Source organism: Heteronotia binoei, chromosome 8 (assembly GCF_032191835.1).
Source record: "Heteronotia binoei isolate CCM8104 ecotype False Entrance Well chromosome 8, APGP_CSIRO_Hbin_v1, whole genome shotgun sequence".
NCBI lineage: Eukaryota > Metazoa > Chordata > Lepidosauria > Squamata > Gekkonidae > Heteronotia > Heteronotia binoei.
In genome coordinates, this window is record NC_083230.1 from 115,377,731 (window position 1) to 115,404,797 (window position 27,067).

The 27,067-nt window shown below is 45.1% G+C and overlaps 1 protein-coding gene across 16 annotated transcripts in view; it reads right to left on the minus strand.

Annotated features, from left to right (window-relative positions):
- Positions 1-2,555: 2,555 nt before the first annotated feature.
- Positions 2,556-27,067, minus strand: part of CELF2 (CUGBP Elav-like family member 2) — a 554,552-nt gene continuing 530,040 nt past the window's right edge. For 9 of the 16 annotated variants that reach the window (XM_060245946.1, XM_060245945.1, XM_060245953.1 and 6 more), the window contains 4 exons: positions 16,165-16,362; positions 9,882-10,025; positions 4,987-5,158; positions 2,556-3,556 (listed from right to left, as the gene is read on the minus strand). In XM_060245946.1, coding sequence (XP_060101929.1) covers positions 5,031-5,158; positions 9,882-10,025; positions 16,165-16,362 — 470 coding nt within the window. In that variant the 3' untranslated portion in view covers positions 2,556-3,556; positions 4,987-5,030. The remainder of the gene's footprint in view (positions 3,557-4,986; positions 5,159-9,881; positions 10,026-16,164; positions 16,363-27,067) is intronic. The other 7 variants (XM_060245947.1, XM_060245948.1, XM_060245954.1 and 4 more) reach the window with 1 other exon arrangement.

A 27,067-nucleotide genomic window follows, 5' to 3' on the forward strand; every position in this document is an offset into this window, starting at 1 on the left:
GGATAAACATATGGAGCAGAGGTTCATCAGTGGCTATTAGCCACAGCGTATTGATGAAACTCTCTGTCTGAGGCAGTGATGCTCTGTATTCTTGGTGATTGGGTGGATAGGGCAGTGGGATGGCTTCTAGTGTCCTGGCCCCACTGATGGACCTCCTGATGGCACCTTTTTTTTTGGCCACTGTGTGACACAGAGTGTTGGACTGGATGGGCCATTGGCCTGATCCAACATGGCTTCTCTTACGTTCTTGACAGCTGAAGCTGTCAGAGGTTTGGCCCAACTAGTTTAGCATTGCCCTTCTCTGACTGGCCACAGCTCTCAGGCACACACAGAAAAAGTCTCTTTCCTAAGCACGTTCTCCCTGGGGTACTTTAGCTGGAGAGGCTAGGGATGGGACTGGTTTTATATGTATGGCTAGCTATGCCTTATCCAGTATGCTACAGCTGGCTATCAACTGCCAATGAAGGGCAGATCTAAGGGCTCCTGCTTCTTCCAAGGGCCACATGCTTAGGGTTTGAAAATTCCTGGAGATTTGGGGGTAGATGCGGCGTAATGCCATTTTCTGTAGTAATTCTGGGTAGATAAGCAAAAAAAAGGACCATGGTGGGGTGATTCTTGTCAGGGCTTTTTGTTGTAGCAGGAACACCTTTGCATATTAGGCCACACACCCTTGAAGTAGCCCAGGGGTCCTCAACACCCGATCTGTAGACCGGTACCGGTCCATGGCCTGTCAGCAACTGGGCCACGGAGTGAGGCAGAGACCTTCACCTACTCCTCATTTAAAGACCCCCCCCCCGTGGGGGGCAGGGATGGAGTGTGGGCATGGGGGCAGCAAAAACCATAGCACCCCCACCGGTCTGTGGAAAAATTGCCTTCCACAAAACTGGTCCCTGGTGCCAATAAGCTTGGGGGCCGTTGATGTAGCCAGTTCTCCAAGAGCTTACAGGGCTCTTGGTACAGGGCGTACTGCAAGCTCTAGGAGGATTGGCTACATCAGGGGTGTGTGGCCTAATATGCATAGGAGTTCCTGCTGCAAAAAAAAAAAAGAGCCCGGATTCTGGGACTCAACTGGAGGCTGGCAACCCTAACATAAATGTACAAGCTGCTTGTGCCAAGATCCTGTATGGATTCCTGTGCATACAACGGGGGATGGATTGTGTTCCAGGTGTGTTCTCAACACAGCTGAGTGGTAGTCACATTTCAATTTTTTTTTGTGGGGGGGGTGGGGGTAGAATTTGTCAACTGTTTGAAAGTTTGCACGCTCCTTTTCCAAACGGAAGTCAGGCTAACAAAAGATATCACCTCACCGACGTTGGCTCTCTTCCGTCTGGACCAGGATACTGCAGATAATGGCAGATAACACATCAAAGCGTTACAATACCTGTAAACCTCATCTTGTAAAAAGTAGTTTTAAGTGCATTGCACAATGAAGTTTCATCCAGGAAGTTCTAGTGCATTGGGTTTAAGCAAAAGTTCATTTTATTTCATTACAAAAATATTTTTTTTCCTTAATGTTTTCAAATGTTGGGTTTAACCTCTCCTTTCTAGGAGTGGCTTATACAATACATAATTAAAGAATTCTTTTATTTTATTAATACTGAGTAGCATATTCCAGCAGCATATTTAAAAGCTCTTTTTTTTTAAGAAAAGACAAAAAAATTCAAAGACCTAAAAAGGAGAACCACAATTACTATTTTAAATATTTTTTTTTTCAGTTATAGATACAGAAGAAATTTAGACAGCAATAAAATATTTTTTTTGTCCTTCAGTTCTGCCCTGTGCATTTTCTGACTTCAACCATGTATTAAATAAACCACAAAAAATTAAGTATATATATATTTATAGCTATAGATATATATATATATGTATATATAAAAATAAACAGCAAAATGGTGAATGTATAAAAGTATTAACACTCAAGACAGCTCTGGGTGGAAAGGATTAAAAGTTCAGAACTTTCTCACCTTAGAGGGTTTCCATACATTATGAAGAAATGGCAACATGAGGTTTGCTTCCACAGCATAGATGTGCGGAGTGGTTAGAAAAAGGTGAAACATGGGCACTTATACAATGTTGTACAAAAAACATCTAAGAGAATTAACAAACAACAACGATTTCAGGCAACAAGACCACAGGATAGCAAGTTAACAAACTTTTAAACCTCTTTTTTTCCTTTAAATATTAGGGATTTATACAAAACACATAGTAAAATACCCATGTTATCAAATTACTTTGCACAAGAAACACACTTGAAGCTCTAGGAAGAGAAAAAAAGTACCTTTGGAATTTGGCACTAAGTTGTTTTTTTTTTCCCCCACTGATTTCTTTTTTTTATTATTATTTCTTTAAAAGAAAAAAAGAATGATCACATTTTGCTGAACACAAACACATCTAAATTGTCCACAATAATAATCCCCCTCCCAAAAAAAGAAAAGAAAAGAAAAAGAAAAATTGACACCAATGCGTCACAGAAGCCAACACAAACTTAGTCTGGAATAGTTTTTATTTCTCACATGAAAACTTTTTTTTTTTGTTATTTATTTTAAGCAAACAACTTTTTTTGTTTTTTGAAATTTAATTTTTTTTTGTTTTCTGCTGTTGATGTTGTTCAAGTAAAAACCAATTTCAAACTTCTCATTTATAAACACAGAACACTTAAGAGACCGTGAGACCCAGGATGGAATCACAACTGAATTCACAGAAGCACCAATGGAACGACATCATACAGTTAACTTTTTTCTCCTGTACACTGAAACAGTATAAAATATAGGTAATTTTCATGTGCATTAATTCATGGATTGTCTAACTTGTGAGTCAGTTCAGCAAAAGGTGACACAAATAGGTAGCATTTGCCCTAAAACAGGGTAAATTTTTTTTTCTGTTTTACTAATCTACAAAAAGTGGTTCTATATATATATTCTTAATGAGAAAGTGAGCCACCTAAAATGGCCTTATCAAAAAACTTTACACTGCCTGAAAAATGTAAAAACTATTACAGACCTCTAGAGACTTAAAATCAGACAGTTTTTCTTCTTCAAACTGTTTTGGAAGTAGTCTGTTAAGAAATCAACATTCGGTGCCTCTGGATACATATTGCTACTGTCACCAGCGACCAGCCAGAATGCCAATCTCTGTATAATACTTTCAAGTCTGTTTTTTTTTTAAAAAAACCAACAATTAACAAAAAACAAAAAGAAAAAAAGGAAGAAAAGGAAAACTGAAAACCCTAACAAAACATTTTGCCACAGGTTGTGTGTGTGTTATTGTTTTTTTTAAATAACCCTATTCTTAATTTGACTAATAATAAAATTTCGATCTTGCACAAATGCAGCAATGCTTTTCACATTGACTTCCCAGAATTCATAGCTAGATGAGGTCACATGCAAATTTCAAAGGTTCAAACTATAGATCAAAAGGTCAGTAGGAGAACCAAATTATGATGTGAGGTCAGAAAGACATCAGAGACAATGACGGGACGATGAAACTTTTTTTTTAAAATTTGAGACGCCACAGGGACATGCTAGGCAAACGATGAAGCTAACGGGCATGAAGATGTCTAGGGAAAAACAAGGAAGAGGAAAAAAAGTTACGGAGAATCTATGCAGCAGAAACAAAATCATTTTTTAATGGGTGCAGGAGAAAACTAATGCAAATCTTTCATCATTAGAATCTCAGCCATTCACGCAATTTGCATTAACTGTACAATAACTCGTCAACAACAGCACAATGAGAGATCCCCTCCCCCAAAAAGAATTCATCCGAAAGGAATTAGAGAGGATGGATTCCTGCTGTATTGGGGGGGGGGTAGAAGGGGGAGATAAAGGACCAGTTTTAACAAATGTGACATAAGGGGAAGGTGCGGCGTAGGGGTGGGTAGGAGAGAGAGCATAATCAAGACAACTCAACTTTAAACTCGATAATGGAAACTACGAACAAGGTAACCAGACAGAATACAAACAAGAGGATAAAAAAGCATGAACCATAAAAGATGTAGGATTCAACGGTGAAAAAGCACCCATTCTCGGCACATATACTCCAGAGACTACTTCAAAAGAATCTAGCTAGCAGAGAGAGCTGCTCTTTAGATATCGAATAAGTTAACAATAGGCAATAAATAACTTCCATTACTTCTGAGGCAGTAAAAATTTTTGTATAAAAATAGAAATGCTTTTTTTACAAATAAAATTTACAGGCCTGTGGCTTTCTTTTTGTTATCTATTATTAGTATTACTATTTATTAAATTTTTTATCTTTCAAGAAACATCAAGTATCTTATTTATTTTAAACCCTGTAGCTTTAGAAACAGATCTTTACGTCTTTTTTGTTTTTGTTTTTACACTAATGCTCTTTAAAAAAAAAATCCTTAAAGACTGAAAAAACAAGAAAGGAAAAAAAAATTAAAAATATATAAAGACAACCAGTATATAACACGATAACATAAACATTGTGTTAAGTTGAAATCCTTTGAACAAATAATAATAATTCAAGCCCCTTATGAAAAACAAACTGAAGTCTCGTTAAGTAATTTTGTTTTTAAGTAAGTTCTCCATCTGGCCTGAGGCCATATTGTTAACCTGTAAACTGCTGGTGCCATTTGGGTAAGTCTAGGACCAGATGTACAAATACTTCCATTATCCCCATCAAAGGTGTTAAGGACACCAGGACTGAGAGAGTTAAATTGCCCATTCCTGCCCCCCCCCGCCCCCCTCAACAATTTTGAATCCTTAAAATTTGAGGTTTCTCTCCCCCCTCCTTTTAAGCATAATTTTCTTTTTTGAAATCTGGATTTCAAATTCATGTTTTTTTTTTCAAATTCAAAAGTTATGCAGTTAGGCCAGTAAAGTCTCCTTTACTGTGGGGTGGGGAAAATGGAAGCAGGATTGTAAGAATATCTGTCTCTTGGCGTTGGTTGACAATGTTCTTACACTCTTCCTTAAACTGTGCCCGCCCTACCCCATGGGAGGGTGGGTTGCTCAAGGGACTTACCCTAAGAAATCTAAATTAATAGCAGTAAGCTTCTGGGGTTAAGATCAGTAAGGTTTGCTGTCATTTTTGGAGCGCTTCAGCTGAACTTTCAAGCGTTTCATTCCGATCTGAAAGCCGTTCATAGCCTGTATAGCAGCTTGCGCAGAGACGGGATTGTCGTAGCTAACAAAACCTACGAGACACAAGGTGGGCGGAGGGGTGGGAAAGGAATGAATGAGAAAAAAGAATACGGATTTGAAGAAAAGTAAATGATATAACTTTGGAAGAGGGGGAAGGAAGGATCCCCCCCCCCTCAATTACACACATTAAACATTTTTAATCTTTGGTGGTATAGAACATTTGCCCTGACCTGGCTAGCCCAAGCTAAGTTGGATCTTATCAGATATCAGAAGCTGGGCAGGGTTGATTCTGGCTAATATTTGGATGGGAAACTTCCAGGGAACACCAGGGTTGTGATGCAGAGTCCGGTAATTACAAACTACCTCTGAACATCTCTTGCCTTGAAAACCCTATGGGGTTGCCATAAGTCAGCTATGGCTTAGTCGCAAAAAACCCCCCAACAGTAGTACATTTACTGCATGAAGTACATTATTTACAACAAACAGGCCATCCCTGTGGTGCAATTCCTACCCCCCGCCAGGGGCCTGGTCGATAATACCTAGCTTGATTTACCCCATGTCCTCACAACTTTTGTGCCTGTCCTTTCTCGCAGCTCCAGATACAGATACAGTTTCAACTGTCAAGCAGGGGGCTCTCTTGGCTGCAAGTAGCCTGTTCAGCAAAAAAGGCTATATCATTTGATCTTACATCCTGACAAAATTCTAGCAAAAAACCCAATCACCACGTTTCTTCTGTGTGAATAACTTGTAATGTTGTTAATTGCATCTCTAACCACTTCTCGCTACCCTTGGGGCATTCTTCAACGTGTGAATAAAGTATGCATATCAACCGTATAAATTCTGTTCAGACTTCTGGGAGTTAGACACTACATATAGGTCAGGTCATTTTGAGCTATCCTTAAATTAAGGCAGAGTATAAACTGATGATTTAGATTTGAGTCTAGTAGCACTTAAAGACCAAGAAGATTTTGGGGGTACAAACCTTCGAGAGTCAAATCTCCCTTTGCTGGATCTAATGAAGGGAATTTAGACTCTTGAAAGCCTAGTACCCCCAAAATCCGGTTAGTTTCTAAGGTGCTGTTGTTGTTAAACATTCAGTAATGACCAACTCTTGGCGATTCTATGGGTCAGCTTCCTTCATGTTTTTCGATCTTGTACAGTTTCCTTGAATTGTTCCATGCTCGAGCTGGTGTTGACTTTTATGGTATCTAGCCACCGTGTTCTTTGGCAGCTTGGTTTCCTTCTGCCACTAACCATTCCAAGCATAATTGATTTTTCTAGTGAGTATTTCCGCATGACATAGCTGGAATAAGTCAGTTGCCGTTTTGGGATTTTTGCTTCCAATGGCATGTCTGGTTTTATGCGCTCCAATATTTATTTGTTTGTCACCTTCGCTGTTCAAGGAATGGGCAGGAGCCTTCTCCAGCACCGCTGCTCCAATAAGTTTCTACTGAACTCAAATCTAGCTCATCTACTGCAGACCAACATGGCTATCTTCTGAAACTATCAGTATAAACTGATTCACAGTTTGAAACATTTCCCATTCCTGAATGGATACATTCTACCCACTAACTGTACATTGCTCTGACATGAATGGCCCGGGGTAGCCCCGGTCTTGTTAGATCTTGGAAGCAAAGCAGGGTCAGCCCTGGCTAGTATTTGGATGGGAGCAGGGGTCGTTTTGTAGAAAAACAGGTGGTGGAGCTCATCCAAGGATTGTTATGCAGCTGCACCTACTATTCAATGGACAAGGTGCGGAGGAGGAGGGGGAACTGTTAGAAAGGTTCAGGAGCTGTTCTCCTGTGAGCTCCTGCTGAATCCGGGGCCTGAATGGGAGACCTCCAAGAAATCCTGACACAGAGCCAGGCAATGACGATGATGATGATGATATTGGATTTATATCCCGCCCTCCACTCCGAAGAGTCTCAGAGTGGCTCACAATCTCCTTTCCCTTCCTCCCCCACAACAGACACCTTGTGAGGTGGGTGGGGCTGGAGAGGGCTCTCACAGCAGCTGCCCTTTCAGGGACAACCTCTGGCAGAGCTTCGGCTGACCCAAGGCCATTCCAGCAGGTGCAAGTGGAGGAGTGGGGAATCAAACCTGGTTCTCCCAGATAAGAGTCCACACAGTTAATCACTACTCCAAACTGGCTGTCACTTAACCACTACACCAGTGGCCAACCATCTGTGATTGTCTCTTGTTTTGAAAACCCTACGTGGTAAATGGACTCTGACTTGACAGCCCTTTCTATCACCAACTACATCACTATGGGTCAGACTGAAGAACACGCTGAACCTAAAGGTGCAAAATGCTCCCCCCCCCACAGATACTAACTGTCTGGCGGGCCCCAATCCTGGTGGAGGAAGAGAGGATTTTAACTCTTCTGCAGTTTTCCTATCTGAAGCAGCCTTGGAGAGCTACTATTTTCCACACTGGGGAAAATATACCGGCAACATAGCGATTGCTTTGTGGAAGGATAACAGATCAGGAAAATGTCTCGGGGTGGGTGGATAGGTAAACCCCTATGCAGCATGCTATATGAGCTTTGTATGTGAAATTTCAAGCATCTTGTTTAAATTTAATCCCATGTCATATGGCAATATTCCCACTCTTTGGATTATTCGTAATAACGATTTTCATCTGCTTCTTCTAGAATTGTTTTCCCCCTACCTTTGAAATAGTTAACTCTCTCACTTTGTTGTAATAAGCCATTTTTTTTAAAAAAAATTGAGTTATGAAAATTGAAAGAAGAAGAAGATGATATTGGATTTATATCCCGCCCTCCACTCCAAAGAGTCTCAGAGCGGCTCACAATCTCCTTTACCTTCCCCACCGCACAACAGACACCCTGTAAGGTAGATGAAGATACTGGATTTATATCCCGCCCTCCACTCCGAAGAGTCTCAGAGCGGCTCACAATCTCCTTTACCTTCCTCCCCGCACAACAGACACCCTGTAAGGTAGATGAAGATATTGGATTTATATCCCGCCCTCCACTCCGAAGAGTCTCAGAGCGGCTCACAATCTCCTTTACCTTCCTCCCCCACAACAGACACCCTGTGAGGTGGGTGGGGCTGAGAGGGCTCTCCCAGCAGCTGCACTTTCAAGGACAACCTCTGCCAGAGCTATGGCTGACCCAAGGCCATTTTAGCAGGTGCAAGTGGAGGAGAGGGGAATCAAACTCGGTTCTCCCAGATAAGAGTCCGCACACTTAACCACTACACCAAACTTGGCGCAAGACTCCCAAGTATTCTGCCGTTATTAAGAATATCCTTAACTCTGCAGATCCCTTGAGGTGGACACATTCCCGTTAACAGTGGTATTTGGCTGTTCTACAGCAACCTTCTTAAGCCAATGGGTTACTCCTGGTGCCTGAAGAAAGCACTGTCATTTGCAGAACGGGCCCTTGGAATCCAACTCCCCCGCTCATTTAAACGAAATTTTAAAAGACTCAAAGCGCAGATTTGGAATAAAACTAGGACGGAATATTTTGGATTTCAAAAGTTAGGTTCCCAGGCTATGCTTAACATGGAACTACCCCAGAACCCTCTTCATCCAAGGAAATAGGTGTTGCAAAAAAACCCAAAACACCATCCATATAAATTTACACCACTTGTGGAAGGACTGCAAAACCATACTCTCTAGAGTATTATGACTTACTTGTCAAGTACTATCAATTCTACATAGGACATCCTCCCCCAAATCCTCCTCCCCATCTAATTGCATAGCCTTTCTGAATCCAGGAGAGAGGATTTAACATAATTGCAAGTAATGAGTTAAACGTGGAGCATTTTCTTACACAAAAGAGAATAATTAGGTGTCCGTAATAATATAGCTTGATTGTACAGTAAAATGTCGGTCCCTCACATGGGATATAATTAGTTTAATACATCTGACACACTCCGTTGAGCATGTCAGAATGCATTCCCCCCCCCCCCAAAAAAAAATCTTTATTAAACTGATCCAACTGCATGTTGGAAGAGTAACACTTTGAAATGGGGATCAACGAATCCCAGGCGCCAGGTTCTCCTGGCACCTAAAAATATTGTTGTGGCGCTAGTATTTTCAGCTCTTTTTTTTATTGTAGAGTCTCTCAGTGATCCTCAACGGGAGTACAAAAGGTTGTACGATATGAAAATAAATATCCACGAAGTTCTTGTCATTGCTAGTTCATAGGTGAGCTTTTGCACCATTCAACAGCGTGCACTTCTTAAGCAGCAGCTTCCTATACTAGCTCCAATATTCCATTTACTACAATATTCAATTTAAAGCATAAATGGGATTATGAGAAACTAAGGAGCACTTAGGCCAGTTGATGGGTCGGGAGAGATGCTCCATTTACACAGAGACCTTCAACGTCCCCACGCCATCGCAACGGTTAAGAAGACTGCAAATTTATACCCCACCCTTCTCTCTGAATCAGAGACTCGAAGCGGCTTACAATATCCTATATCTTCTTCCCCCACAACAGACACCCTGTGAGGTGGGTGGGGCTGAGAGGGCTTTCGCAGCAGCTGCCCTTTCAAGGACAACCCCTGCGAGAGCTATGGCTGACCCAAGGCCATCCCAGCAGCTGCAAGTGGAGGAGTGGGGAATCAAACCCGGTTCTCCCAGATAAGAGTCCACACACTTAAATCACTACACCAAACTTGTAAGCCACGAAGACACAAGTTTAGAAATAAATCAGACTTGCGCAAAGCAGACAGTGGTATTAATTCACACCTCCCTATTTTCTCTGTGCCTCTCTACGGCCTTGCGCACTAAATGGTCGCGTACCAAAGCACTTGCTCAGATTGGTCTGTTTGTCAATGAAGACTTTAGCAGAAATAACGTTTCCAAAAGGCATGAACATCTGCAGAATGTCCTGGTCTCCGAACTCCTGCGGGAGGTGGTAAATGAAGAGGTTTGCTCCTTCTGGACCTTTGAGGGGAAAAAGGACAAGCAAACAGCAAGTGATCAGCTGCTTTCTTTTGTGCTGAGAACATTCCCAGGATGAAACTGGGACATTTCCATTTCAACCTCCTTATACATGAATACCCAGGATGAAAAAACACACAACTGCATTACAACTATGATTGTTTTAACTTGCTGTTAATAAAATTAACATTACAAGTGAGGGACCTGCAAGGATTTTGAGGGGGGCTCTTATTTTCCCTCCCCCCTCTGTTTTCTCTTCCCTTCCCTGGCCGCCCCCATAGCCCCTCTCCTATTCTGCTTCCTTCTCTCCTTCCTTCTCTGCCTCCCAGTCTTCAGCTCTCCCTCCTTCCCAGCCCTGGCAGTTTCTCCCCAGGGAAACGATGGACAAGTTGCACAGTGCCAGCTACTGGGCCAGACCCAGCTGCAAGGTGGGAAACCTGAAAGGACTTGTGGAGGCCACTTTATTTCCCCCTGAATCCTCTCCTCCAGGACTCTTTTTCTAGCGGGAGCTCCTCTGCAATATTACGCCCCGCCCCCCTGATGTAACCAATCCTCCTGGAGCTTACAGTAGGCCTTGTACTAAGATCCTACTAAGATCCCTCTAAGCTCTTGGAGGATTGGCTACATCAGGGGGCGTGGCCTAATATGCAGAGGAGCGCCTTCCTGAAAAAGAGCCCTGCTCTCTTCCATACTATTTCCTTTCACTCCTCCTGGCAACCCCCGTATCCTTACCTTTCCTTGTTTCCTTCTCTTCTTCCCATCCACCAAACAACTTACCTTTTATCCGTCTCCCCCCACCTTCAGCTATACTTGTTACTTTTTTACTTTATTTATACCCTGCCTTCCTTCAAAATCATGACACCCCCCCCCCCCAAGCAGCTTACAGCATTCTCCTGCCCTGTATTTTATCCTTTACAAAAACTAACCTGTGAGGTAGATTAGGCTGATTGATATTAACTGACCCAAGGTCACCCAACAAGCTGTCGTGACAGAGCCTCAGATTCCTGGTTCTCTAAACACTGTACCAGACTGGCTTTCGTGTGGTGGCTGCTGTTGAACATTAGTGAATAGCCAGGCCTGTCAGTGGTTGCAGCAAAGTCTGGCCCCGATGAGTCCTCCCTCCAAGGCCAAAACAGCCCTTTGAATAGCCCTGCCCCATCTTCCTACCTTTTACTGGCAAAAACCAAGGTTTGAAGGCTGGCAATACACTGGCCACTGCAGAAGGCATTCAGTTCTTAAAGTTCTAGATGCTGCTTCTATTTTTTTGTGGGGGGGGGCAGGGCTTAACCCCTTCAGTGTATTTTTTTAAAATCAGATTTTTCTGCAAACCTGGGGTTTCCCCTAAGGTTTATAGACAGATCTATCTTGTTTGTCCATGGCCCCAATCTCCAGATTTAAGTATCCACAGATGGGGCCATGTTGCAAATTAGATGTACTGATTTAAAACTGCAGCTATTAGTAGCAGAACTTCACTGCTGTTTGTGGAAGTGGATCTTTCCTGTATTCTCCCACCAGCGCCTTGTGCCTCCTGAAAAGGTGTTGTTTAGGACTTATGAAGGGGCTTCCGGAACAATATTTCATGTAGCTTGGGGGAGGGGCCTGCATCAAAATGGGACAGTTGCCCCAAATCCCCTTTCCTAAACACACAAACATACACAGTTCTGTGAACAGACCACTGCATGACACACTTTTCTACAAGGTCCCCCAATCTTCAGCAGCGGCTTGTATTGGGGTGGGGTGGGGGGAAGCAGGAAAGGAGGGAAATTTGTCCTGCAAATGTAATTCAAGTTAGAGGAAACATTTGCAATGAGATCACCACAGATTGCACTTATTGTTTTCATGTGTTTTTGCTCTACACTCTGAACAAAATATCAGTGCACTTAGACGGAGTGGCAAGACTTCTTATAAGGAATTGATGACGGAGATATTCTGCTATTGCAGATCTTTCTCTCTTCCCTGCAGGCCTCATTCAGCTTAAGAAAAGATGCCTAACAACCCCATCTAATGTGACTGAAAAATATATATCTAATCTGGAGCACTAATAATGTCCATGTACAGTCTTACATTTCTTGCTAGAAAATTATAGCCAAGGTTTTTTTTAAAAAAGAAAAGCCCAGCAGAAACTCATTTGCATATTAGGCCACACCCCTGATGTCACCGTCATTTTGAACAGGGCTTTTAAAAGAAAAAGCCAAGCAAGAACTCATTTGCATATTAGGCCACACCCCTGATCTCGCCATCGTTTTGCACAGGGTTTTTTAAAAGAAAAAACTGAGCAGGAACTCATTTGCATATTAGGGCACATCCCCTGATGCAGAGGCAGCCGGAACTGCATTCCTGCTCAAAAAGCCCTGATTATAGCTCCCTGCTGCTTGAATTTCGCAATAATTTCAATTTAAAATTTATTTAGAACGTCTGTATTCCATTTTTTGCCTAATTAGGGCCTTTAAGTTGGTGAAGGTAAGGCTATAGTTTCTTGTACAGGAAAAAAGGTGATTTCTGACCAAAAAAAAAAATCCTGGACCCCAATACTGATATGGTAGTCATATCTGGGATTTTTCAGAAATTCTGAATTTTTCCAGGTCCAACAGACCTAAGAAGAAAAATATTGGTTAAAATAAAAGCCAGTGCAAAGCTGAGCTTGTGAGGAAACAATCTGTTCCCTGTGGGCACAGCCAATCTGGGCTGCACTCACTTCTCCTGCAGCCCGGAGAAGTCAGCACAAAGCCCAGCCTGCTGAGAGCAATCTGTTCCTGGCAGCACAGTAGAACCTGGACTGGTTTCTTCTGCAGCCTCGTGGGCACAGCTGATGCTCAGGCTGTCTTCTGTCTTTAAAGGGACTGATGCAAAAGCCTGATAAACAGCTGAGAGGCACGAACAGCTGTATCGGCAGGGCCTTTTTTTAGTAGCAGGAACTCATTTGCATATTAGGCCACGCCCACCTGATGTAGCCAATCCTCCAAGAGCTTACAGGGCTCTTGTTACAGGGCCTAATGTAAGCTATTGGAGGATTCCTACACCAGGGAGGTGTGGCCTAATATGCAAAGGTGTCCCTGCTACAAAAAAACCTCTGTGTATTGGGCTTCTACTTCTACTCTTTTCAGATCTGCCTGGTAATTCGTAATATAAACGGAACTTTTCAGGATTTAAAAAGAAATTCCCAAGAGAACCCAAATACATTTGGGATGCTGAAATTTATCCGAAAGGTAATTTTCGGGTAGATTTTCGGCTCAAACAGACCTGAACGTGGACCCCTACCTGATACTCTTTCCTTCCGGTCTAAAATTGATCAGAAACTAGGGGAAGGGGAGAAATAAAACAACAATTCCAGAGAGGCAGAGAGAGAGAGAAGCGTTCCCTCATTTCATTAAGCACTTTGTAATTAGTATTAATTTATTCCCAGTGTTAACTTCCTGAGGTTTATTTTGCTCTTCTGGCACTGAGTGAGAAGCAATCAATCATTTATTTGCTTGCCCGCAAGACCCTCAATTAAATAAGGAACCCTTCAATGTAATGACGATGGATCTTGTCATTAACCTTCGAACGCAATCAAGTAACAGAAACGGCAAGTTTCACAGTACAGGGAAGCTCCCTCGGAGCAAGAATGCATTCTTGAAAGGAATCGTATTTTGAGATACTTTTAGGACCAAATTGCATATGCTTGGTCAGGAGATGGGACTCCCCCAACCCAGCCACATGGTTGCAACATGCAGGGCTTTTTGTGTAGCAGGAATTCTTTTGCATATTAGGCCACACACCCCTAATGTAGCCAATCACAGAACAAGAAGATAGAAGAAGATATTGGATTTATATCCCGCCCTCCACTCCAAAGAGTCTCAGAGAGGCTCACAATCTCCTTTACCTTCCTGCCCCCCAACAGACACCCTGTGAGGTGGATGGGGCTGGAGAGGGCTCTCACAGCAGCTGCCCTTTCAAGGACAACCTCTGCCAGAGCTATGGCTGACCCAAGGCCATGCTAGCAGGTGTAAGTGAAGAAGTGGGGAATCAAACCTGGTTCTCCCAGATAAGAGTCCACACACTTAACCACTACACCAAACTGACTCTAGAATCACAGAATAGAATCATAGAGTTGGAAGGGACCTCCAGGGTCATCTAGTCCAACCCCCTGCACAATTCAGGAAACTCACAAATACCTACCCCAAATTCACAGGATCTTCATCGCTGTCAGATGGCCATCTAGCCTCTGTTGAAAAACCTCCAAGGAAGGAGAGCCCACCACCTCCTGAGGAAGCCTGTTCCACTGAGGAATTGCTCTAACGGTCAGAAAGTTCTTCTTAATGTTGAGCCGGAAACTCTTTTGATTTAATTTCAACCCACTGGTTCTGGTCCTACCTTCTAGGGCCATAGAAAACAATTCCACACCATCCTCTCTATGACAGCCCTTCAAGTATTTGAAGATGGTGATCCTATCACCTCTCAGCCGCCTCCTCTCCAGGCTAAACATTCCCAGCTCCTTCAACCTTTCCTCATAGGACTTGGTCTCCAGACCCCTTACCATCTTTGTCACCCTTCTCTGGACCCGTTCCAGATTGTCTATATCCTTCTTAAAATGTGGTGCCCAATCCTCCAAGAGTGTACAGGTCAGCTTACATCAGGGAGGTGTGGCTTAATATGCAAAGGAGTTCCTCCTAAAAAAAACACCTGGCAACATGGGGATATGTTCCTCAGCTGTTTCAGCTCAGGAAAATTGCCCTCTTGTGCTGCAGGCCTGATCCTAACTGGCCCTGTGGTACTTGGGTAAGTTTTCTTCAGAAAAACAAGTTAGCTCATGAGAACCCCTGACTCAACTCATGACCAATCATAAGATGTAGTTTGGCTTCTTTTGCAAAGCAGTAGGCAATGTGAATATTCATACTAATTAACACTGGGCGGCAGGATTTCCAAAGCAAATGCAAATAAACAAGAATTTGGGAACTGGGCAAAAAATTGTTTACAGATCCTCTGTGTATTCTCCATGCATGAACACTTACGTGCCTGTACTTAATGGTGGCTGTTTCACTGAAGAACAAGCCCTGGAAGCCCAAGCTCATGAACTCCATACGGTGGCTGTTTCACTGAAGAACAAGCCCTGTAAGTCCAAGCTCATGAACTCCATACGGCGGCTGTTTCACTGAAGAACAAGCCCCGGAAGTCCAAGCTCATGAACTCCTTACGGCAGTTATTTCACTGAAGAACAAGCCCCGGAAGTCCAAGCTCATGAACTCCATATGGCGGCTGTTTCACTGAAGAACAAGCCCTGGAAGTCCAAGCTCATGAACTCGGATCTTCCCCTGAAATGTGGCTCAGAGATTGAAGAGTTCCTGATTTGCAACAAGCCACAATTGGTTGTGACACTAGAACTGTATGAAGCAACAAATTCTGATTTGTTTCTTGCTTTAGAGGGTTCTGAATCAGGATCAATTGTGGTTTGGAATTCTTATGCATGAGTCAAAGTTTGTCACTTTGTCCAGTTTGTCAATTTGCAACACCTTGCCATTTGTTACAAATCAGGATGTCTTCAACCTACGTTGAAGGGAGGAGGAAGTGAATGAACCTGAGGATCCTGGAGATTCATTCTCGGATCCACCAAACCACAATTACATGAATATAACTAGATGACGCTCAGCTGCCATTATCATTATCTCTTTATCCATGAACTTGAAAGGGACATCAGGAAGTCTGAAGAGGTTTCCACCTTTCTGGGCTGATCTAGTACAGGGCTCTCCAATCTTGTTAAGCATATGGCCACATGGAATTTTGACAATGAGTAGTGGGTGCCACGACAAAATGGCTGCCGTGGAGGACAGGGCCAATCACAGAATTTCTGCCATGTAGAGTTGTCAGGGAGGGACGGTGGCTCAGTGGTAGAGCATCAGCTTGGTAAGCAGAAGGCCCCAGGTTCAATCCCCAGCATCTCCAACTAAAAAGGGTCCAAGCAAACGGGTGAAAAACCTCCGCTTGAGACCCTGGAGAGCCGCTGCCAGTCTGAGTAGACACTACTTACTCTGATGGACCGAGGCAGCTTCATATGTCAGAAATTTAGCTATAGGCTGAATTCAGATTATTCTGAGGTTCCCTCTAGAACAGGTCTGTTCTCCTTGACTACTTTTTATTTTTTTGTTTAACAGTTTAAAGGACTTACCTTCTTTCTGGCTGCCCGCAGCACTTTGTTGTTGTAACAAACTTTGACTGTACAATGTAGGCAATGCCGCGGCAGCGTACTGCTGAATTCCTGAGTAGGCTTGGGTGAGGGCATCCATTGTGCCAGCTGTACCATTCGTCAAGCCCGTCGCACCGAGTCCTCCGTTCAGGGCGGCCATACCTGAGAGCATTTGAGCAACTTTACAAAAAACCCAACAATAGAGAAAAGAAATTGCACTTGTTCATTAGTGCTTTCCAAACGTCGTTGGCATTAATATGACACTGATGACGACGGCCGTGCATGCAAAGAAAGCCGGACACTTCACCAGAGGTCACAGAGAGAACGACGACAACAGCGGCAATAATGCACACACAGAGAGACTCTGGTTAGGGATGACTTCGACCACCAACTCAGGTTCACATGCAGACTGCTCCTGGCAAGTATTGGGGCGATCGAGTTCAAGTCGACGCAACACACAAGGCCTAATCACACACATTTCCCCCATGGATTGTTCCTGAGTCAGTTTGAGAAATGTGTTCCGGAATTACATGCTTCCCGGGCACGGTTCGCTTTGAATTGAAACCACAGCACAAGGAGGCAGAGCTTATCTCCACGCGCCGTTTCCCTAATGTGAATTGTCTCAGGGGAGCTGCCAGGGCCATAGCCAGCATGGGGGGGCACTGGGTGGTGGCCCCTATAGAATCTGCAGCACGCCCACCCAATATTCCCTTTCAGTAGGGGTGCTGTGAATTCTGTGAGTGAGGGTGCTGCAGATTCTGTAGGGGGGCACCACCCCCCGTGCCCCCTGCTGGCTATGGCCCTGGGAACCACCATCAGTCCTGTTAGGAATGGAGTCTCCAATGAAAAAAAAAAAATAGTGGCTGCTTGGGACCATCTGAAGATAGGCGTCCCCAGGGGTGGAATTCTAGCAGGAGCGCCTTTGCATATTAGGCCACACACCCCTGATGGAGCCAATCCTCCAAGAGCTTACCAAAAAAGAGCCTTGTGAGCTCTTGGAGGATTGGCTCCATCAGAGGTGTGTGGCCTAATATGCAAAGGAGCACCTGCTAGAATTCCACCCGTGGTTGTACCACAGGGAGAGGACCAGGTACACTCTCCTGCATGGGCCCATATTAGGGTTGCCAAGTCCAATTGAAGAAATATCTGGGGTCTTTGGGGGTGGAGCCAGGAGATATCGGGGGTGCAGCCAGGAGCAAGGTTGTGACAAGTATAATTTAACTCCAAAGGGAGTTTTGGCCATCACATTTAAAGGGAACGCACACCTTGTAAATCCCTTCCCTCCATTGGAAATAATGCAGGATAGGGGCACCTTCTTTTGGGGGCTCTTAGAATAGGACCCCCTGGTCCAATCTTTTTGGAACTTGGAGGGTGTTTCGAGGAGAGGCATTGGACACTATGCTGCACATTTGATGCCTCTACATAAAAAAAGCAGGCTCCCTCTGAGGCCCAGATATCCATGGATCAATTCTCCATTATATCCTATGAGAATCGGTCTCCATAGAGAATAATGGAGTATCCAGCACACATTTCCCTTCCCTCACCCCCTGCTTTCTGATGACCCTGAAGTGGGGGGAGGGCCTCCAAACCCTGCCCCCACCTGAGGATTGGCAACCCTGGCCCACATACACCTGGGAAGTATGGAACCCCTGAACCCAAGCTGAAGTTAGGCCTGCAGTGATTCTGCAGCCCACTGAGATAATAACCTATGTCTGGGCCATACCTTTGCAGACTGCAGGTGGTGGCAGGAATTTACGTGGCTGGATGTCCCTTCACGCAAAACAATCCCTCCCTTTGGAAAACTAGTACTTCAAAGAGAAGACCAGGCTAGAACCCTTCTCTACGTCAGTTCTCTATGCAGAGGGGTTTTGCTTTGATGCAGGGGTGAAATTCTAGCAGGAGCTCCTTTGCATATTAGGCCGCACACCCCTGATGTAGCCAATCCTCCAAGCGGTTACAAGGCTCTTATTTGTAAGCTCCAGGAGGATTGGCTACATGGGGGGGTGTGGCCTAATATGCAAAGAAGCCCCTGCTAGAATTCCACCCCTGCTTTGATGAAGAAATGAGTCCTCCTTATTGGTCTGTAATGGACAAAGCCAGACACAGGTATATCACCTCCTGAGAATTCACACCTATGGCTGTAGATGGAAAACAGTTTTTCACAGATACGATGTTTGCTTGATAGAAGTATCACTAGTCGTGGAGTGAACATTTATCATCCTATAGTCTCTCTTAAACAGAAGTAACATATGCCTTTAACATAGTAGCGCCAGCATTTTTTAAAAATAAAAAGCCGCCTCAATACGCTTTGATCTTTAATGAAGAATTTGGTGTGTGTGTTCACATTTCCCAGCTCAAAATCATTCCCCCAGTTTCTTTTCCCATGGGCAGATCAAGACGTATTAACACATCCATGGAACTGAGGCTTGAGTAGAAACAGCTAAAGGGGAATTCGCGGTGGGAATATGTTCAGTGGGAGAAATTAGTAAACACCTCTCTCTTGGCATTCGCTTGCTGATACCACAGCCTTCCTGAGGTCATTAAAACAAGAAAGAACATAGCCAGAGTTTTACTATAGCTCTTTGCCCATATTGTTTACTTTCCCCCTTAAAAAAACTGCAAAACTTGGTTGATCAAGGACAATAGTAAGCAGAAGAATTTGAACATATTCACTGGGGTGGCCAAACTGGGGCTCGGGAGTCACGTGGCTCTTTCACAAGAATTGTGTGGCTCCCGGACCACAGTTTGGCCAGTTCATAGCCCCCAGCACTCTGTTGGCCAGCTTGGATAATGCATTTAAAGTTAAAGATGCTTTCTTTCCACCTCTTTCTCCCTCTCTTATTTATTTTCCTTCCTTCCTTCCCACCTGGACCGATTTTGCACTCGCCTTACACCGCTCTCACGTTTGTCTTCTCAGCGTGGCTTCCTTCCGATTTCACACTATCTGCCCCGGGGCTGCAGCAAGTGTCGGTATTTTCACGCAGCAAACAAAAACCACTAAAAACCAGTTTCTGTTTGCTGCACGAAAACACTGACGCTTGTTTTAGCCCCGGGGCAGATAGTGTGAAATCGGAAGGAAGTCGCGCTGAGAAGACGAACGCGAGAGCGGTGTGAGTGCAAAATCGGTCCTGATGTTCACGGCTTGTGGCTCTCAAACATCTGACGTTTATTCTGTTGTGACTCTTACATTAAGCAAGTTTGTCCACCCCTGATATCCACCGTGGGCAATGATAGCACTTCTAGCATCTTCAGAAAAGACCACTGTGTGCCACCCACACACTCTTCCTTCAGTGCTGCTGAAGAGCGGGACCATGGGTGTAGACAGGTGGCAGGGGAGGTACATAAGTGGGGGTCATTGGCAGTGGGCCCCAAGGGTTTGCTGACGCCGGCCCTGACAGTGCCACTCCCAAGATCCATGGCGCCTATCCTATGGAATGCAGTCTCGGATGACACCTGTGTCCTGCGGGACTTAATGGGTTTCCACAGGGCTTGCAAGGCCAAATTGTTCAGGTGGGCCTTTGGAGGTTAACCAGGACCGATTTCGCACACAGCTTACCCCGCGGTCACGTTCCTCTTCTCTGCGCAGCGTCCGTCGGATTTCCCACTATCTGCGCCGGAGTTACAGGAAGTGTCGCGGCTTTCAGGTAGCAAACGTAAACTGGGTTTTAGCAGTTTACGTTTGCGACGCGAAAGCCGCGACACTTCCTGTAACTCCGCCGCAGATAGTGGGAAATCCGACGGACGCTGCGCAGAGAAGAGGAACGTGACTGTGGGGTAAGCTGTGTGCGAAATTGGTACAGATGTTTTGGGCTGGCTGGTAGTAGTGTGGTACTAACATCTTAAGGAGGTACTTCTTTACCCAAAGGGTGATTAACATGTGGAATTCACTGCCACAGGAGGTGGTGGCGGCGGCTACAAGCATAGCCAGCTTCAAGAGGGGGTTAGATAAAAATATGGAGCAGAGATCCATCAGTGGCTATTAGCCACAGTGTGTGTGTGTATATATATATATATAACATTTTGGCCACTGTGTTGGACTGGATGGGCCATTGGCCTGATCCAACATGGCTTCTCTTATGTTCTTATGTAATTGTATATATTGATTTTGTTGGTTTTTAAGATGGTTTTAAAAGGTTGTAAGTCGCTTTTAGGCTGGGTCCAGAGTGGCATTTTAAGCTGGGACGCGATGCGGGTGGACCAGAAAAGCATGACCAAACGTGCATAACTGCCCCCCCCCCCCCACCGTCCTGATCCTGCACTCACCCCGTCGGAAGTCATCCCAGTCCCACCACAAAAAGCTACCACTTCTGAAGTGGTAGTAAATTAGAGGAGCGCCTCTGAGGCTGTCTGAATAGCCAGAGAACACTGGAAACATGGCCGTCGAAGCACTTGAGTGTTGTGGAGGCTCCTCCAAGGTGTGCACGGCCTTCCCTTGTCCTAGCAGTGGGCTGCGGGCTGTCTGGCCATTCGAGGGCACTTCTTTTCGAGCTGGCCCCAGTCTTAGACCCTTCAGGTGAGTGGCGACTAAACAAATCTAATAGACCTCTGCTTAAAGGATCTTTGGTAGCGGGGTCAGGAAAGTGTCTGAGACTCGTGGCCAGTTGAAGTCAGCAGGCTCCACGGACCAACGGTTCGATCCCATCCGTCACAGCTTCATACAGTTATGTGGCTTTCTTAAGCGTTTTAAATCCCCCCCTCCCCCCGCGGCAATCTTCAGCGTTAGGTACAGATGGAGGATAAGGTACCAAGAAGGATAATATAATCAAACAAAATTAATGCCATGGGACAAAAAGAAATTTAACAGCTCTGTTAGGCTAATTCATTTTTTAAAAGTGAGAAGAACTAAATTAAAACAGGACTGGCAGTTGACACAGGTTTACTGGGCTACTGGGAGCAGTGTTGATAGATAGAGGAGGAAGGCGATATCCTAACACGACAGGGGGGAGGGAGGGGGGCTATCTTGTCAATTATAACATTTCTAGCGCCAAGTACCCCCTCCCCCATGAGCGCCTGGTAATCAAGGACGACCACCCCAGAGTCGTGGTTCTTTCCCCATTGTGACCTGTGCCAATTAAGAGGCTTCCTAGTGCATAAATTATACCTTTTGGAATTAGACTAATTCGGGCAGTACTAACACTTGGCAGAACTGTGATATTCCACCGCTTTTGCTTGATAAGGTGTCTTGCACTTGAGGGCTTGGAGGGAGGAGGATAAAAAAGAAAAAAAGAGAGAAGGAACGACTATACTGGACGCCTGCTGTAGCATATAACACTGACGGGAAGAAAACAAGGAGGAAAAAGGAATATAAATAATATAATAAATAATTCGGGATTTAAAAAAAACGAACAGCCGTGACTGTGAAATAGATCCTCCATCAGTGGCTCAGGGGTGACCAAACTGGCTCTTTTACACATATCGTGTGGCTCTTGAAGCCCCCACTGCATTGCCAGCTGACTTAGAAAAGGCATTTCTCGCTTTAAGTCACTTCTCCAAGCCAAGCCAGCTGATGGCTTGGCGAATGCATTTAAAGTTAAAGTTGCTTTCTTTCCAGCCTTCCTTCCCTATCTGTTTGCTTTCCCACCTGCCTTCCTGTATTGTGGCTCTCGGACATCTGATATTTATTCTATGTGGCTCTTACAGCAAGCAAGACTGGCCACTCCTGCACTGGATCATCCTGGCCCCGCCCTTTCCCAAATAGGACTAGTATGGCCCACTGACGTTGATCCTTGACCATTCCATCATTGTGGCTGAGCCAGTCTATAGTGTAAATGGATACAAGGCAGGGGAGTTGAACGATGCAGCCAGTCAGTGCGTAAACTTGAAGGATGGACCTGTCCATAGCTGTCAATTTAGCATGGGAGATCTAGAGTGGAGACTGAGCTCCTAGATTTGAGTCCTGTGGCGCCTTCAAGTCCAACAAAATTTGGGGGGCTATGAGCTTTCAAGAGGTAAAGCTTTCTTTATCAGATGGGATGAAGGGAAAGCTCATAACCCGCTGCCCCAAATCTTGTTGGTCTCTAAGGTTTACTGGATTCAAATCGAGATGTTCCACCACAGACCAACATGGCTACTCTCTGAAACTACCATCAGTGAAAACCGAGTTATCCAGTGTCTCCCTTTGCGGGCTCCAATATTCACAAAACAAACTTGCCTGTCCTCACCGTCTCCAATCTCTGCTGTTGAGGGGTTTCTATTGTCTTCCTTGGACTGTAGATTTGGACCCCCCCCCCCCATGCAGGTAAGAGGACAGGGTTGAGAGGCAGAAGTTAATCAATAGCAGGCCTGGGCAGGGAGGGCAGGGAGGACAATACTTTTGTCCATGACAGATTACTTAAAAGGATCTACACTTGCTGGGAAGAAATCAGGCAACTCTTAGTGAGTTCTAAATCCAATTCCGTGAGGGTTCCCTGGAAATATCTGGATTGCCATCCCAAGAGCCCTTTTGGTGGAATGGTCCCAGCAGGAACTCATTTGCAAATTAGGTCACACCCCTGCCGGCAAGCCACCTGGAATTGCATTCCTGTGCGTTCCTACTAAAAAAAGCCCTGGATCCCTCATTAACTGTGGGTGACTAAAGAGAGGAAAGGAAAGGAAAGGTCCTCTGTGCAAGCACTAGTCGTTTCTGACTCTGGGGCGACGTTGCTTTCACGTTTTCCCAACAGACTTTTTACGGGGTGGTTTGCCATTGCCTTCTCCAGTCATCTACGCTTTCCCCCCAGCAATGGGTACTCATTTTACCGACCTCAGATGGATGGAAGGCTGAGTCAACCTCGAGCCGGCTACCTGAAAACCCAGCTTTCGCCAGGGATCAAACTCAGGTCGTGAACATCTTCAGTAAAGATGTAGACCGATTTTGCACTATGCTTGTTCCTGGGTGGAGAGCGCTTTTGCTACCCGGGCTTCTTTCCAGTTTCACACAAGTTTCCCCGGAGCTGCGAGCTGGTGCGCTGCTATTCCGCAGCAAGTGAGATCCTCTGATAAGCAGTTACTGCTTGCTGTGGAATAGTGGCACGCCAACTTGCAGCTCCAGGGCAACTTGCTGGGTTTTCAGGTAGCTGGCTCGAGGTTGACTCAGCCTTCCATCTTTCTGAGGTCAGTAAAATGAGTCCCCAGCTTTCTGCGGCATTATCACTCAGATTGCCAAATGCAATGTGATAATGTTCTGGTTCTTAGAAGACCTCACTGTAAGAGTTATTCTGTCTCCCTAAATGCACTAGGAAAAGTAATTCCATGAGGGGGGTTAGTTATCTCAAACAAAATTCCCAGCACATCATCAAATATAATGATTTCCAGGATTCTTTGGGGAAAGCACCACTATAATCAAACTGATACAGCTTTAATAAATGCTTGACACATGATCATACCCTTAGTCCATTAATCAAAGTTCACTTTTTTCGATTCCTTTCCCAGTCAGGGTCAAACAACATGTGATGGCAGCAAACTCGTGCCTTTAAATCTGGGTTCAGACTCTATCACACAAGGGATATAATTTAAAGAGCCTCCTTGGTAGGGAAATACAGACATTTCCATGCTCACTGCCTGCTTAAACCTAAACATTCTACTGAACTGGAAGCGAAGCTTCAAGCTGGGCTCGCTTCCAGCATCAGAGTCCAGCTGGGACAACGACGTTAAGGAGACCGACGGCGAAGAGATTAGCTGTAGCTGAGGGGGGAGGGCTTAGCAACTCCCACCCCCCATGTGGTCCTTTTGATTTGCTTTAGTTGCTGCTAGAAAATTCATTGTCATGACCTGGACGGCTGTTGTGTATGAGGACTCAAATGAGGACTGAATATGGGTCTTCCTGCCGGGCTCGTTGGAGCCATACGAATGGAGCTTGGGGAATTGGGAACAATGGGCAGCAGGATCCAAATCCCTGCACCGATTACGGCCCCCCTGCTGGTTTGAATGACCCAGTAGTGTGCTTGCGTGGGAACCCTGAGTTGTATATAGTTGTCCCCATTGGCCGCGTTCCTGAGACTTGAAGTGCAGCCTACCTAACGCTGGACTTAATAAAGAGCTGATGTTCACTATCACCTCGCCTCTCAATGCGTTGACCCCACTATATTATAATGGCCCAGGCTAATCTGATCTCGGAAGTTAAACAGAGTCAGACCGATTTCGCACTCAGCTTACCCAGCTGTCACGTTCCTCTTCTCAGCGCAGCATCCTTCGGATTTCCCCACTATCTGCTCCAGAGCTGCAGCAAACATCGCGGGTTTTGCGCGGCAAACAGAAACCGCTAAAAACCAGTTTCCGTTTGCCACGCGAAAACTGCGATGTTTCCTGCAGCTCCAGAGCAGATAATGGGAAATCCGAAGGATGCTGCGTGAATAAGAGGAACGTGACAGCGGGGTAAGCTGAGTGCAAAACTGGTCAAGTCAATCTTGGTTAGTACTTGGATGGGAGACCAGACCACCAAGGAACTCCAGGGTTACTGTGCAGAGGTAAGGCAATGGCAAACCACCTCTGAATGTCCCTTGCCTTGAAAACTCTACAGAGTCTCCATAAGGTGGCTGTGATTTGAAAGCGATTTCCACCCGCCCCCCCCCCCCAAAAAAGTATAAGCCCTTTGAATAGTGGAACGAGCACCACTTCTGCCCATTGGAAGTCACCACAGGCTAACAGATGGGTTGTAAGTGTCAAAGGATAGCTATGTTGGCTTGCTGTATAACAGCTAGATTTGAGCCTAGTAATACCTTAAAATTGGGGGTATGAATGACTCAAACCTCATACTCGTCTTGATTTCCAAGGTACTACCGGAGTCAAATCTAGCTGATGGATTATAAGAATCAGCAGAGGTGGAATTCTAGCAGGAGCGCCTTTGCCTATTAGGCCACACCCCCTGATGTAGCCAATTCTCCAAGAGCTTACAGGGTTCTTTTTTGTAAGCTCTTGGAGGATTGGCTACATCAGGAGGGTGGGGCCTAATATGCAAAGAAGCTCCTGCTAGAATTCCACCGCTGAGAATCAGAAAAAGATTCTCCTAGGAGGGGAGGGAGGAAAGCCACTCAGGTAGTTTAGAACTTGGAAATAATTAATTTTTCAAAATCACTCTTCTAACACCAAGGACTTGGACTTCCTCACCATCAGTCATACAACTAGTCCTTGCCAGAAGCAAGACCTTTGCTACACAATGACCCATGCAACCTCCTCTGCATTTCTCTGCAGACTGGCCTTTTCTGCCCCCCCCACCCCCGCAAAACCACCACAAGATTACAAGACAACAAAGACGAGGGGGAGGGCTAATGAGAAGCCAAAGAACAACAATCAAAACAACAACAAGGGACCGTCATGCAGGGCACTCAAAGCGAGCAAGACACACTGCGGAGGACACCCATTCCTGTGGGTACACCGTGATAGACTAAATATTGGCGATGACCAAAATACACTCCTTGCATTTGCAAAAGGAAATGCAAGGGAAGAGCAGAAGTTAGAAGGAAGTGAAGGAAGCGGAAAAGGCAGCTGCGAGAACCGCCCCAATTGGAACACAATGAAACAAACAAACAACCGCCCACCGATACAAAAGATAAGGTCACTCCTTTTGCCATTTGGAACATGTTCGTGAGGGAAGAGGGTAACGATGCATGTTCCAGCTTGCGGAATAAGCCGGAGATGCCAGGTTGACGTGTGTGAAAGAGTCAATTTCGCATCGGTTCGCCATCCTTTCTTGTCCCACATACAGGGATAGAAAGCACCCTTTCCGTCCTGAGTTCCACAATCATAGCGGCACCAAGGGAGAGATAGGAAGTGATTTGGAGCAGGCAACGAAAGGGTAAACCATTCCCCCACTTCACAGTTCATCTGTTCCAAATCGACCCTCCATAAAGCAGCTTTCCTTTAATGGCAACCATTGGGCAATTTGTTTCTAGGTATTGTGTCTGTCTCATTTACCCGAACGTTCTTCATTAAAATATTATTAAGAAGTTGGTATCTCACATAGTTTTAAATCTGTTCCATTAACTGCAAGATCTTCCTTTGATGCTAGGAAAGTTTCTGTGGAATAGTATGCCTCTTTGGCTGAAGGAATTCTGCTTGCGTTGGGGAGGGGCTTGGGGGGTGGGATGTTGTAGTATGAATGCACAGAATATAACTAGAATTGTTAGGCCATAGCAGGCAACCTCCAGGGGAAATTGGAGTGTGTGGAGCCTGACACACTGGTATTGTGCCAGCACACTGATACCATTTGTGATAAAAGCCAGAAGTGACATCTTTAGACACTCTAGTGTCTATAAAAACTCTATGGTTTTACCATAGAGCATCCACCAAACCAGAAGTGACATCAACACTCCAGTGAGATTGTGTGCTGGGGGATGGGCTCGTGCTATAGCAGGTCAACACAACACATGATTTTTAAAAAAGCTTTCTCTATGGCAACGCTACAGGATGATTCACATGCTATAAAACGATGGCAGTGGGAAAGAGCCCAAGGTTCACACACCTCCCACAGCACACAGAAGTTGTGTGTGTGTGTGTGTGAAACTATGCCACTGTGCACATTCTTGTCCATGAGAACAAGCAACTCATTTGACCTCCCTGCCACAAAAGAGGGACGGAAGGATTGCACAGCAGGGGGCAAACGGTGCACGAATGCAGGCACGCAGCCTCTGTTTCACGCAAAACGTTGGCAGCGAGGTGTGTGCAACTACAGGTCTTACTTCCGCATCCTTTTGTAGGCAACAGGCCCCATTGGATGCATGAAGCAGGCGGAGAAGCTGGTTAAGTGCATGACCCGAGGACTCTCAGAAGAACAGCCAGCCTCACAAGGCGAGAACAGAAGATTTACAAAACACGTCTCGACTGTGGGAGCGTGAACATGAAACTTCGACATCTGTCACAACATTTAAGTATAACACAGTGACTGACGGCAGTGAACTGGATGGGAAAA